General features: G+C 36.9%; 1 protein-coding gene across 1 annotated transcript in view; it reads right to left on the bottom strand.

Annotated features, from left to right (window-relative positions):
- The window catches only part of MPDZ (multiple PDZ domain crumbs cell polarity complex component), a 91,435-nt gene extending 83,693 nt beyond the window's left edge, over positions 1-7,742 (bottom strand). Inside the window, exons 1-2 of the mRNA XM_066339168.1 lie at positions 7,671-7,742; positions 6,924-7,090 (exon numbers count right to left, since the gene is read on the bottom strand). Coding sequence (XP_066195265.1) covers positions 6,924-7,090; positions 7,671-7,686 — 183 coding nt within the window. The 5' untranslated portion in view covers positions 7,687-7,742. The remainder of the gene's footprint in view (positions 1-6,923; positions 7,091-7,670) is intronic.
- Between the last annotated feature and the right edge of the window lie 5,368 nt (positions 7,743-13,110).

Raw genomic sequence — 13,110 nt, 5'->3', positions numbered from 1 at the left:
TTTACATTTCTACGGCAATATGAAGCAGCCTGAGAGTATATGACATGCTGTCCTGGGTTGTAGTTTAGGATGTATTCTATCACCATCTTCAGTTAATGGCCCATCAATGCCTTTTGCATGACTCAGATAACTCCCTCTGGGAGTTATCTCTCTCTTTAATGGGCCATCAAGGCCCTCTTCCATGACTCATCATCCCATTGTGAGATGCTCCGCCCATGGGGAAGAGCCAAGCATTCTCACCTGGATATAAGCTGGGATTTGGGACAGTAGAAGCAGCCCTCACCCACTGGATTCCCAGAGGACCGGAGCTACCAGACCTTTCTACAAGATTTCTGTTTCAGGAAGACCACCTCGTCTGGACTGTTTCCATCACGCTGATCAGGTTGTATTCTGACTCTGTCAGTGGTTTTTCTTTTTGTATTTATTTTATTTTATTTTATTCTATTTTATTTTCCTTTTCTTCTCATTAAATTTTATTTCTGACTTAGAGCCTCTTACTTGGTTTGTTTTCAAAACCACAACACATGCATATATAGTTCATGCATACATGAACTACCTTTCATGTGCACCAAAGGCCATAGTATACAGGTCCGATATCACAATGTTAGTAAGTCATAGATTAAATTTCATTTACTAAATTGCAGTGCCTATTGCAGAAAATACCCTTTCTGCTGAAGGCTATCATCCTCAGATCACTCTTCATCAAAGCAGTTCTAGAGAATGAATCCCCTCCTCTGGCAAAGCAGCAAAACTAGCCTAAACAAAAAACAGAATAGTACAAGTAAAATCTACCAATTTTATCCAAGGTCAATCAGTGACAGCTCACAAAAGACAGCTTACTTTGGTGAAGCTTTTGGAGTGGTTACTTCAAGGTAAAGTGAGCCAGACTCAGCAGCTGAGCATGGCAATGACGTCAATGATTACACCTAGAGAAAAATATATTAAATGTCTGGAATTTCATTTAGCACCATTCTAACAGCATTATTCTGTCCTGGGGCCCTTTTACTGTGGTAGGAGCTTCTGGATGTTTCATGTTTCAGGGTACAGAAGGGAAGAGTCTATTCTTACAGTAGAAGTAATTGGTTTTACTGATAGTCTCATAAAACTCAACTCTGAGTGAATTCCCCACTTTGTGTGTAGTGATTTTCTATGACAAAAAAAAAAAAAAGACAAATGAAGGAAAATACCATAATAATGCTAAAAGCAAAATGTGAGACCATGTACAGAAAGCTAGAACATCTAGTTTACAAAGAATGAGTCATGCAGGCAAAAAGGAAACAAAATGTTATGTCACAGAAACTGATTGTAGCTAAGAGTCCACTGCTTTAAATTTATTTCATGTCACCACACAGTGTTTCAGACTGCTAATGCAGAGACAATCCCAGTTTGTGAAATCTTTCTCTGCATAAAAAGCCCATGTCTAGAGTACTCCTTTACACACAAATGTGTAGGCAACAAGTTGCACTAGAAAAATCATGTACAAAAATCTACATCAAGCCACAGTAATTAATTATAGCAGTTTTAAAATAGTATGAAGGTTATAAATGGTGTTTGCATCATGATACTGTTTTTCTCTAGTATACAATAAAAGACTCGCTGTATACATAATCACCAAAGAATAAATGGAACTACACATCAAAAATAAAAGGTGTTAGAATATGACACATTGCCTTTATGGATAGTTTTACATGCCTAATCTGAATCCAAAATACTTCTTGTACCACTCAACTTGTACTATGATTTAAGTATGTTTTCCTAGTACTACTGAACAGTGGACTGATTGCTTTAGGCAGCTCACTGCACTGTTTGCAGTGTTCTAAGAGCAGAGTAGCCATGATGGGCACTTTAACTTTCACCTGGACATCTGCCCAATCTCACCATGCTTTTCTCTACTCAGGTTTGAAGGACTTCTTCCAAAAAGAAAAGACAATGTCCTTAGGGAATTATAGTTTTCTCCCTAGAGGAGAATTTGCACATTCTCATGCTGAAATAGAAGTAGTTATAGGGCAATTAATTTTTTTTTTAGTTTTTACATTGTATGTTTTCACTGACCAGGTCCTGTTCAAACTGGAAACATAGTGACCACTTTCTCTGTTTGAAATTTCATCCTTTCTCCACACTTTTGTGAGCCAGGGCATCACTGCAGACATATAGGAATTCATTTACTTCTCCCATTCCTTCTGCCTTTCAAAGCAAAAGGATGGAAGTTGGTCATGTTTTTTTAATACACATAAATTAGTAACAACTCCACTGTTCTGAAAACACTGGATTATATTTGTTTGCATGATGATCAAAATACCACTGAAAAGAAGTCTTCCACACTTTTCCTTTGCAGGAAAAGGAAAAAATAACCTTCCAATTCACACTAGCTTAACCAGAACTTTAAAAGCTTCTCCTCAAAATTTCAATACAACAGCACAGCTACAACACAGCATTGAACATAGTCACATCAAGAGCAACTGACAGCAACATCTCACTTTCATCACACCTTTTTTAAACAAACACAGCTCATTTTTAATGGAGCTTGTGCTTAGCACATGAAGCCAGCCTCACATAAAACATCACCTAACCTCTGAAACTCCAAGCAAAAATAAACACAAAAACATGTTAAACTATTAACAGAGTGAAGTTTTGTGTGTAGTCTGAAAAAACCTCACATTTTACATCTCCTCTTCTTAAACAGACATGGTTACACCTTAAAAACTATTAAAAACATTTATAGTGACATTTACAGTAGTACTTAAGGTAGAAGTTCAGAATTCTGAGGCAAATTGTAAGCAGAAATGTGATGACCACTATCTTCCATGTGACCCCTGAAATCCAGGCTTAGAGCATGAACAAGCAGGGAATAACTGTTATATATTCTTGCTAACCACAGAAGTATAGGTCATTCCAGGGGAGGCAATAAACCATAAGTGCAAATTTTAAAATGAAATATTTTTCATAACTTATAAATTGCACTACTTTACAGTAATACAGTCATCATAATTTCATTAAAAAGCAGTTTTATAGCACTGTGATTAAATAATTACAGTCTGAAACATTACTGCTTTGTTTTATAAGCTTGCTTATGCTATTTTTCCTTGATTGGCTTTTTCTAATGGTATGAATATATCCAATGTGGTCATAATTTGCATAAGATTAAAAGAAAACTTCATAAATACCACTTAGTGTGACGAAATTTATGTTTTATACACACATACTAAATACAGTTAAGCAGTGCTTATATGCAGTAGCTCAAAATACTTTTTTAACAAAAAAGCAACAAAAGCCACATCTGTCCTGTATCAACACTTTAAGTAATGTCGCCAACACTCCTATGTCTCAACTTAGACAAAAAGAAATTTTCAGTATTTCTACACTCCAGCCACTAAGTAGCAGCCCTGGACACCCCAAGAAACACAAGACTGAGTAGCAAAAAGGCCAGCAGCAACAGCAAGCACACTGGAAGTGTGGAAGCACAAGCCAGAGAACATGGAAATAAAACAGCAGGGAAAGGCCCTGAGCTCCTAGGAACAGGAACTGGCACCAGCACCACTCTGCTGGCTGCACTTTAATGACTCCATCCTCAAATTAGATGAACATGCCAAATTAGCATTTCTTGTGATCGCTTCATTTAGAAGTGCAAGCAGTATTGTTTCCAAAAGGGGTTCAAAACATGAACTAAACATACAAAATACTAAAAATAAACAGTGCAAAATACAGAGTTGACTTAACACTGCTAAGTGTTCACAGGCAATAAGAAAAGACAGTTTCTCATTTGTTCCCTAAATCCTCTCTTGTACTGACACCCAGCTACTACCCACCACTACACTGTGTAGGAAAAACTATGGTCAAATTCACGAGTAAAAAATCCCAACCCAACCAAATGAAACTAAACCAAACAAAAACCACAACATAAAGAAACAAACAAAAAAAACCCAAAAACAAACAGAAACAAACAAGACAAAAACAAAAGAAACAAACAAAACCAAACAAACCCTAAACCAAAAAAACCCTAAAACAAACCACCAAAAAAATCCCACCCCAAAACTGAGAAATGCCACGATGCCATCTGAGCCAACCGAACACCAGATATTTTGCTCTTGCAGAGCTCTGAGTGGAAATGAGGTAGGAAGAGGTGGGGAGGAGGTGAAGAACTGAGAGACAAAAAGGAATGGAAGAGAAGCAGGACACTAACACTAGCATGGTCTGACCATTTTCTTTAAAATATTTCATAAAGAAAATAAAATACTATTAAAACATTTTAAACACCACAATCTCTATTTTTCTTCTCTCTCTGCCCTATCTTCAAACAAGAAGACTGCTCTTCAACATGAGAAAACAAAAATGAGCTGAAGAACAAGGACAAAAGGAGACAGGAAAAAGACTGGTTCCTTCAGTGCTCCCCAGCTCAAGAGACTTGTGAAGTCAGATCAGTAAAAAAAATCCCTTTGTTATGCCTAGACTTTTCCACTTCAGTTAACTTCACAATGACAGTTTTGCAGTACAAACAAATTCTGCTTGCTCATTTAAGAAAAAAACCCCACAACTTTAAAGCCTGCCAGTAAGACCCAAGGCATCAGATGTGCTGACTTTAGCACCATACCTCAATATGAAGCAACATACCACTCAGTCCACACACTGTGCCAACAGGACTTTCACCATCATCTCTATGCCTTCCAGACACAGTGCCTCAACCCAGGAATACATCCTTACCTTATAATTTACTGGTAATGCTAGATGCCCATAAGGAAGTATCACTGGCTGACCTACTTCTGTGGGGATACTTGCAAGGAAATCTGTTTGAGTCGTAAACTGGCATTCTGGTTTCTCTGCTCCCACCCCCTCTTTTAAACTACACTGTCCTAAAAGATGACGTACCTGAGAATTTTGCCGTAGTCTTGTAGCTCTCTAAAAACTCACTAAAAACATAGGAGCAGTTAAGCAGACTGTCACACTTCACCTCAAAAAGAATCAAATCCCCATTCAGGTGTCAATGCAGCTCATCATTAAACATTAAACAAATTAGCCACCTTAGTCTCCAGCGGGTAGAACCTGCAGCATCTTGTCATTGTACAACTCAGCACCATTTGTCATCCTGTTTCAAACATGACTCTGACTGCAACATTGTTGCACTGTTGGGAAACAACTTGTTTCTTAGTCTGGCATAGCTTGGCCAAAAAACCTGGTCACTACTCACATGCCTTGCAGTTTTCACCAATCTGTAGCTTAAGAGCTCCAAGAGCACAGTACCCTAACAGTTGTAAAAAGGATGTCCTCAAAAGTGAACCTTTGAAAATACAAGTTTTTTTAGCATAACTGCCTATTTCATGCTTTTATTCTTTGTCTTGTTTCAGTATCTTTGCAAATATTTAAATAGCACAAAATAAAAGCAATAATCTTGTGTTATATTGCAGGCAAGAAATTCTACAGAAAAATTACTGGATAAAGAACTGACACAAATCTAAGAATGCTGGAAACATATTTACACGTGTAAGTATTCATATAAGCACACATAAAAAAGGGGGAATTCACATCCAAATAGCTCCCCGTCAACTACACAGGGCACATACTATGCAACATGCACAGATCACTAAAGTTACTTCACAGATAAACCTGCCATCAGGATAGAAAGTGGAGTTATTCTTTGCTTTTTAAAAACTATATGCCTTAAATTACCCATTCTAGTTTCTCCTCCTTCATTTTCTAATTTAGGCAACTGTGTTTAAAAAGACAGCCATCCTTTAACTTCACAGCTAATGTCCAGAAGTGAAAATTTAATTTTCCATTTTACCAAACTTTTATTAATGTTTCAGGCATACTTTTTTTTTCTCACTACATGTTCCCAGGGTCTTTACCACATAATTCACACAATTTCTGGATGCTACTGTTAATTCTCATTTTCAAATAGCAGCACAAACAAACCCTCAGTTTTTTTCCCCGAGATTTTTTTAAATTACTCCAATGCCATCAAGTCTCTAAATACTAAACAAACCAAATCTGAAAAATATCATGATGAATATAACACAGACAACATTCTAATTAATTTCTTGTCTGTGCAAAGTAGCATCAAGATGATCCACAAGAAGCAATAAAGGGCCACAGTGCATTTTACTGCCACACAGCTGAAGTACTGTGAGGACTGTGAGGAATCCTCCCCATCACAGATGGGTCTCCACATTGATGATAACGTCCATGTGCAGAGTTTACTCCCCCCCACTTCAGCAATTCTGCATACCAGACAGAGCTAGCAATCTTGCAGGAGTCAACAGGAAGAGCAATTTGTAAATCCGGATACACAGTTTAGTCCTAATTCAGTTACTGAACTACTTTCTATATTCTTCAAATTCTTATTCTACTGACAAGAAAATTATAACAACAAATAAAGTCAATATAGCCAAGTTGCTGACCCTTTTCTCAAGCTCATTGAAAACATGCAGAAAATTAATACTTAATAACCTAAGCAAGCAAAAAAAGGAGGCAGGAGCCCCGTATTTTCTTTGATCTTTTACTCTTACACAAAGTACAAAATAGATCTTCATATCCTCCTGAAGTCAACCATTCCACAGCTTCTGTCTATATCTTCATTTTAACACAAAAGAGCAGTACAAGGCTCTTAGGAAAAAAGTCCTAGAATTCATAGAAAACAAGCTCCTTTTTAAGGGCAGAGAAAAAAAGCTTTATGTTAACCCCCCATCCATATTACCATTTCCCTACCCTGCACATTTCAAGTATGAACATATACATAAAATCACATACACAAAATACAGCCTCACCAAAGCCCCAAAAAGTCAATGGGGTAACATGGCCTCAGCAAAGCTCCGGACCTTTGGGTCATATGTTTAGTTTAAGCTATTTCATCATTCAACAAGCAGAAACACACACATTTTTGCATTACCTTAGCAAGTTCCCCCTTGCACTTGAAAGACTGCTTTTCCTACCTGATCTCTCAGTTGCTGAACAGAAGTCTGAAGACTCAGAATTTGATTAAAGAGAGGACTCTGCAGCACTGATTTTAATAGGCTCAGTTTCTCCTCATTTGCAATGTCACCTCGATCCCGAAGTTTTGCCTGTAAGCGCTCCATGGCCTGGAGGGCCCGATGTGTATCTGTAGCAATAATAATTCCTAGTCAGTAGCAGTCTAGAAACAAGCCACACAAGGTAGCAGGTTGAAATATAACCCTCTTTACTGTTCTAACTACAGAGAATTTGAATGGCTACATTTTGAACAAAAATCCCAACCTGTCCAATGAAGCAGGAAATCAGAGGCAAAGCATAAATCAAAAGTCAAAGAAAATTGTATTTCTGTCCATCAAGAAGTGAGTAACAAAAATGAAACAACCCTCATTGAAATTCAGTTGTAGGAACTGTGGCTACAATCCATTGTAAATAAATAGTGGCATAAATAGTCATAATAGAAAACATTTGTCTTGTCCATGCAAACTTTTAATTCAAGAAAATATTAAAACAATGAAATCAAGACAAGGCTAAAATTTAAATACACTAAACATATGATTGTACAACTTTTGTTTTCAAGTATAAAAACCCAAACACAACATGCACTTCTAAGCACAGAAGATTTTTTTTTTCAAAACACCTCTCAGAAGTATACACCCATATCCCAAATCCTTCACACACACTTGTTTTGGCCACAAAAATATTGTGATACAAATGAAAAAAAAAATTACCAATTGTTTCCAGCATGTTTTCTGCTTCTCAGCTTCTGTTTCAACACTGGAAAGAGATAGTAAATATTTCCCTGAAAAGTAACAGAAAGGAAAAAAGGTTACATTCATAGAAATGCTAAGCTCTGAAGAGAAAGAAAAAAGCTTGACTCCTGAAAGCAATAAACAGCAAAATAACAACCCACAAAAAAACTATCTCCACAGAAAATTCAAATAGCCTCAAAGGTGACCATATTCTGACTCACTTTGGTATTCAAAACCTTCCTGAAAATTGCTTTAGAAATATACTTTGTAATATATTTGTATTTCCATATCAAAGCAGCTGTCTGCATACTGTTGCACAACATGTCCTGCACTGCTTTAATCAGATACTATGAATCATAGCTGCCACTGATATTTTACACTGTTTCATGGCTTTCCTTTTCATCCACAAAAGACATTCCCAGCGGGATCAGTTTTCAAGCTCTGTGTTGACAATTTCAGGTGCATGAGCCACAGCACATTTTTTACAGATATCTTTGAAAGAAAAGTCATATAAATCACAAGGCTACACGTTTGCTGGAGTCTCACACTATAGCCTCTCCTATTAGCACTATTGGAATAGAGAGTCAGATGAGGATGATAGCTGAGTTTTCATCAGTGTGGATTTCCACAAGGAAATTCTACGCTGGGAGGAAGAAATTCTGAAATTGCTTTGCTTATTCTTATTTGTTGCTTTTGGGAGTTGCTTGGGGCTTTTTGCCCAGAAATTCGCAGCGACAGAACATGTTTCATGGACATGGATAGCTGAGGAGAAGTGAAGAGCTCAAATATCGTTGCAGGTTTATGAACTGTTGATCTTATCTTTCATAGCGGTACTTTTGTTTTCTTTACAGTAGGAAAACACTTCAGTACAGCATCCCCACTTGAATCTCAAGAACTTAAAAACATGCAGAGCTATGATCTATAAACACTCAGGTAAAGTGATTTTTTTTTTTTTTTTTTTGACACTTTGGATAAAAAGAGGAAAAGGAATTATGTTGACAGATCATTGGACAAGACAGCCTAACAGGATCATTAGTTATAGACCCTGATCATTTTGTCAAGCCTATACTATTTGCAATTTGTGCAGAAAACCAAATGGGTTTAAATGGCCTCAAGTTCCATCAATATGATTCTCATAGTTTCAATACGCCTGAAGCTTCCTATCAGTTTTATTCACAGAATCACAAGAATGGTTCATGTTGGAAAAGACTTTAAAGATCATCTAGTTCCTACCCTACTGCCATGGGCAGAGAACTTTCCAATAGACCTGGTTACTCACAGCCCAATCCAGCCCACTAAAAGAATGGGGAGTCCACAACCTCTCTGAAGATAGCATTTGTATTTAACAATACACTGACAGAGAAGCACTGATCATCCATTCCCTTTAGGACAATATTCAAACATATTGTCAAAAATACAGTATTATTCAAAAATACAATATTCAAACCCCTTAAACCCAACTTTGTCAAAGTAATGTTACTCCATGATCAAATTATGTCTTTAAATAAAAATAAGCCTTTATGAATTTTTTTTCTCTTACTTGGCAAGCAAAAACCCAGCATGTGATTACCAAATCTGAAAAACAACCCAAATATCTTGTATTTTCACCTTGTCACAGAACAAAATGAAGTCTATTTTACACTGGAAGAGTTGGATGAGATTATTTAAACATTATGAAGGAAGCTGACTTCTCTAAATCTTAATTACCAAGAGCTTTTCTTTCTAGATTAAAAACTACTATCCCTTATATTCAGAGCCCCTATCTAAAACTAGAGGTATTTATGTCATGCTTTTAGACATTTTCCTCAGTGGAAAAGCCAATCAAAACAGTTCCTTCCTGTTTCACTGTTCCAGTTCTTTCTTGAGACCTACTCTTGGGGCTGTGTAGTGGATGGAACCAGAGAACTGTGCAAAAAATTAGAAATGGAATATTTTTCAGTGATTTCATTTATCTCAGCACTATATGTATAAGCACATAACATCATATGTTCAACAGAAACTACTCAGGAAAAATAGTGGGCTACCGTTCTGCTTTAGTTCTGCAAGAACCTCAAGAAGAGATGCAGCTATAAAATGTATATTTTGGAGTAGCTGGATATTGCTTTCTTTTATGACTCAATTTGACTAAAATCTCATTCTTCTTGTGCTGTGAAAGGCAAATTTTACAAGTGACAGCTCCCAAGCTCATCATGGTGTTCACACAATCCTGAAGGCATGAACTCTAATAACTTACAGCAGAAAATTCTAAGAGTAGACACAAGTCCTAAACGTATCTACAGGTTGAGATTATTCCACATAATTTGCAATGAAAAGAAGTCCTCACCTCTGCCAAGACACTCATTACCTGCTTTCTATTTACCTCATGCTTTAGATAGAGGAGTGAATACTGCTCTAGCACCATGATAGCATCAGCAAACCCATTTTGAACTCTCAGTTTATTCTCCTTATTTGGGTTTATATTAGCAGGGAATCCATCCCTAGCTGGCCAGTTTAATGCTTTTGTCAACTGCAGCAATAAACATGGGCAAGACCAAAACTGTCCCCAGAATGTTTTCCTCAGACACCTCCTCTGAGGCAGTCAGAATGCATTAAGGCACATCAAGTGTTTGCCTCTACATGTCCATGCCAAGGTGACACGTTTGCTCTGCCTGTACTCTGAAATACTCAAAAAGCCACGTGACTGCTCCTGCTGTGCCACATCCATGCTAACAAGTGGGATCTGTCAGCACCAGCTTAGTGGCACATTAACATAGTGGAAGTACAGGAGAGGCAACCACCCATCTGTCCAAAATGCACTGCAGAGACATATCCTAAACACCACCATCCACTACAGGACACACTGCCCTTTAAATCAGCATGCTTCTAGGTATTTTAGCAATAATGTGCTAGTGAGAACTAGAGTTGCATGCACGATTACTTGTTGAAAGGCCTAATTCTGCTATAGTGAATATTTTTATAATGGCATCCTAGATTTCTAGATGCACGGTGGGAAGTTTAGTTCTGATATTCTCATTTTTGCAATCTCCTGCCACTTTGTATCACGAGAACTTGAAGCCAAAACCAGCCCTTCTGCACATGATAGAACAATCTTCACACCTCAAAGAGCTTACTAGCTTAGCTCAAAGTAGATTTAACTATTTTTGCATTTCAGTGCTGAAGTTCATTAATCTCTTCACAGTAATAAGAACACAGACTGTCTGAGTTAAGACTTTATCAGGAAATCGAAGAAACACTGTTAAGCAAATAGCAAGTTAAATCTATCTTCTAGTTCTAAAGACACAGGTAGCTGAAAGCTGTGATTTAAATAAAAAACAACCAAACAAAACAAAAAGAAAAAGAAAGGAAAGAAAGCAAACCTCATCATCCTCTTTTTCCTTTTGTTTAAGAACACTAGAATAGAAAACAAGGAATTTTAGACAGATATTTCTCTCAAAGAACAAACCAAAGTTAAAGATGATCCCTTTCAAGCTTCCGGAATTTGATTCTTCTGCTATTGAACAAAAATGTGTTATATACACATTTTGCCACTTTTCATGCTACCCTTCTTTGATAACATTGGTTGCCAGAAAACAGCTTGTAGGTCTGGTTTCTCTCTGTACTTCTGAAATACTAAAGTACATAGGTGGCAGAATTTTTTTTTAAAATAGGAAATTTATTTGATCACCTCCTTTCCACTAAAGTTGCAGAAGGCATTTAGCTAAACAGACAAAAGATTAATGAAAACAGAAATATGACCCCTTTCCACTGATCATTCTTTCACAACTGATCACTCAGTTTCTACAAGGAAACCTAATCTCTTTCATTGATGAATACTCCATCTGCTATTTTACAACCCCATTTTAGATAATACCTTGGAAACTAATGCTCATAGGATGGATTAGGAAACATGCAATGCCAAAGATAGAAAACATAGTAATAGGCTTTGCCCTATAGCTCCTCCATTACTTGAAATGCTCTGAGGATACAGAGGAAATTACTATCTTAAGAGTGATCTCTAGGCCCAAACTTTGGCTTGGAGTTGCCTGAGGTTAAAATTAAATCTATTTCAATTAAGCAGCACAGGAAGCACAACATGCATTTTATAGCTGCTAAAAGGAATATTTTAAAACTTCTAATCTAACACTTTGGCCTGGATTTGTCTGGGCTAGAGATATCCTTTAGTACTTGATTTTTATCCCATGACACCTTCCTCTCCAATTTTCTGGCTATCACTCAAATAGGCATATTGTGTTAGCACTGTGTGGTGCAGGAACAGAAACCAAACCACAGGAAGTGGAACATATTTGTTACTGCTAAATTTTCTGCTTTGGCTGCAGATTCTAAGAGCTCTTCCATTTTTTCCAGTTACCTCCTGAAAGCTGGCTACTAACCCCAGGAGAAGAACTAAGACGGTTCCCGGACTCCTAATAGTCTTGCCAAAATTAAGGCAGTGGAAACCGTACACAGTAAATTGAAAGATCTCATGCTTTTCTACGTATTTTTTTCTAGCTACTTCTCCTAGGTGCACAAAGGGTGTGAAAGTAAACGTAAGAGAGCAATGACCATCAGGAAAACTAGAACAAACAAAAAAACCCCAAAAACCCAAAATTAACATTCCACAAGGAACAAAGCAGATTTCCAATGACTACCTGGAATGTAACAAGCAAGCAAGAGATGCCTGACATCTACATTTAAATGCCATGCTAACGAAACTTGTTCTGAAACATTCAAAGCAGAAATAAAAAGGCAGTATTGCACAGCCAATATTAAGACTCTAAGCACTTTGAAAAGACATTACTAACCTCTTGAAATTTAGCAAAATGCTGAATGCACCAGAAATACAGAGAGGTAGCAGCTCTGTATGTTGAAGAAAAGTGCTGCGATAGAGTTGAACAGTAACATGTACTTTGAACCAATTATTAAAACAGAATTTTGAGCATTCAAACTTCATTGTGTACACATCACATTGATGTATTAAGGAAATTTAAAATGCTTTTCCATGAACTGGCAATCTGTTCACTGTGTATAAATAAGGTTTTGCAACGCTGTAAGAAGCCCTACATGATCATAAGATGTAATATCCATGTTAATTGACATGCTAATAATTGAAACAGGGAAACGGGCCTAAACTATCCATAATGATTTCACCTATTGATAAATGTGTGTGATATAGTGTATTCAAAATTGATCAGTAAAGAGCATTCCAAAACCAGCAACATAGTACTGTAAGTGTTTCTGGTGGGGTTTCTTTGGGGTTTTTTTGTTAATGAAAAAACCAGATCATCTTTTGGTTGGATCATCTATTTTTTTCAGTAAATATTTTAAATTAACTTCGATTGGAATCTTTCCATATTAGCTTCAGAAACTGAAAAGCAACTTTTTAGCATATGCAGAATATAGGAGAAAATACATATACTGAATTAATGAAATACAGGCATGG

Source organism: Sylvia atricapilla, chromosome Z (genome assembly GCF_009819655.1).
Source record: "Sylvia atricapilla isolate bSylAtr1 chromosome Z, bSylAtr1.pri, whole genome shotgun sequence".
Taxonomy (NCBI): domain Eukaryota; kingdom Metazoa; phylum Chordata; class Aves; order Passeriformes; family Sylviidae; genus Sylvia; species Sylvia atricapilla.
Note: the sequence above shows the minus strand (reverse complement) of the source record. Positions and strands in the feature narration are given on the sequence as shown.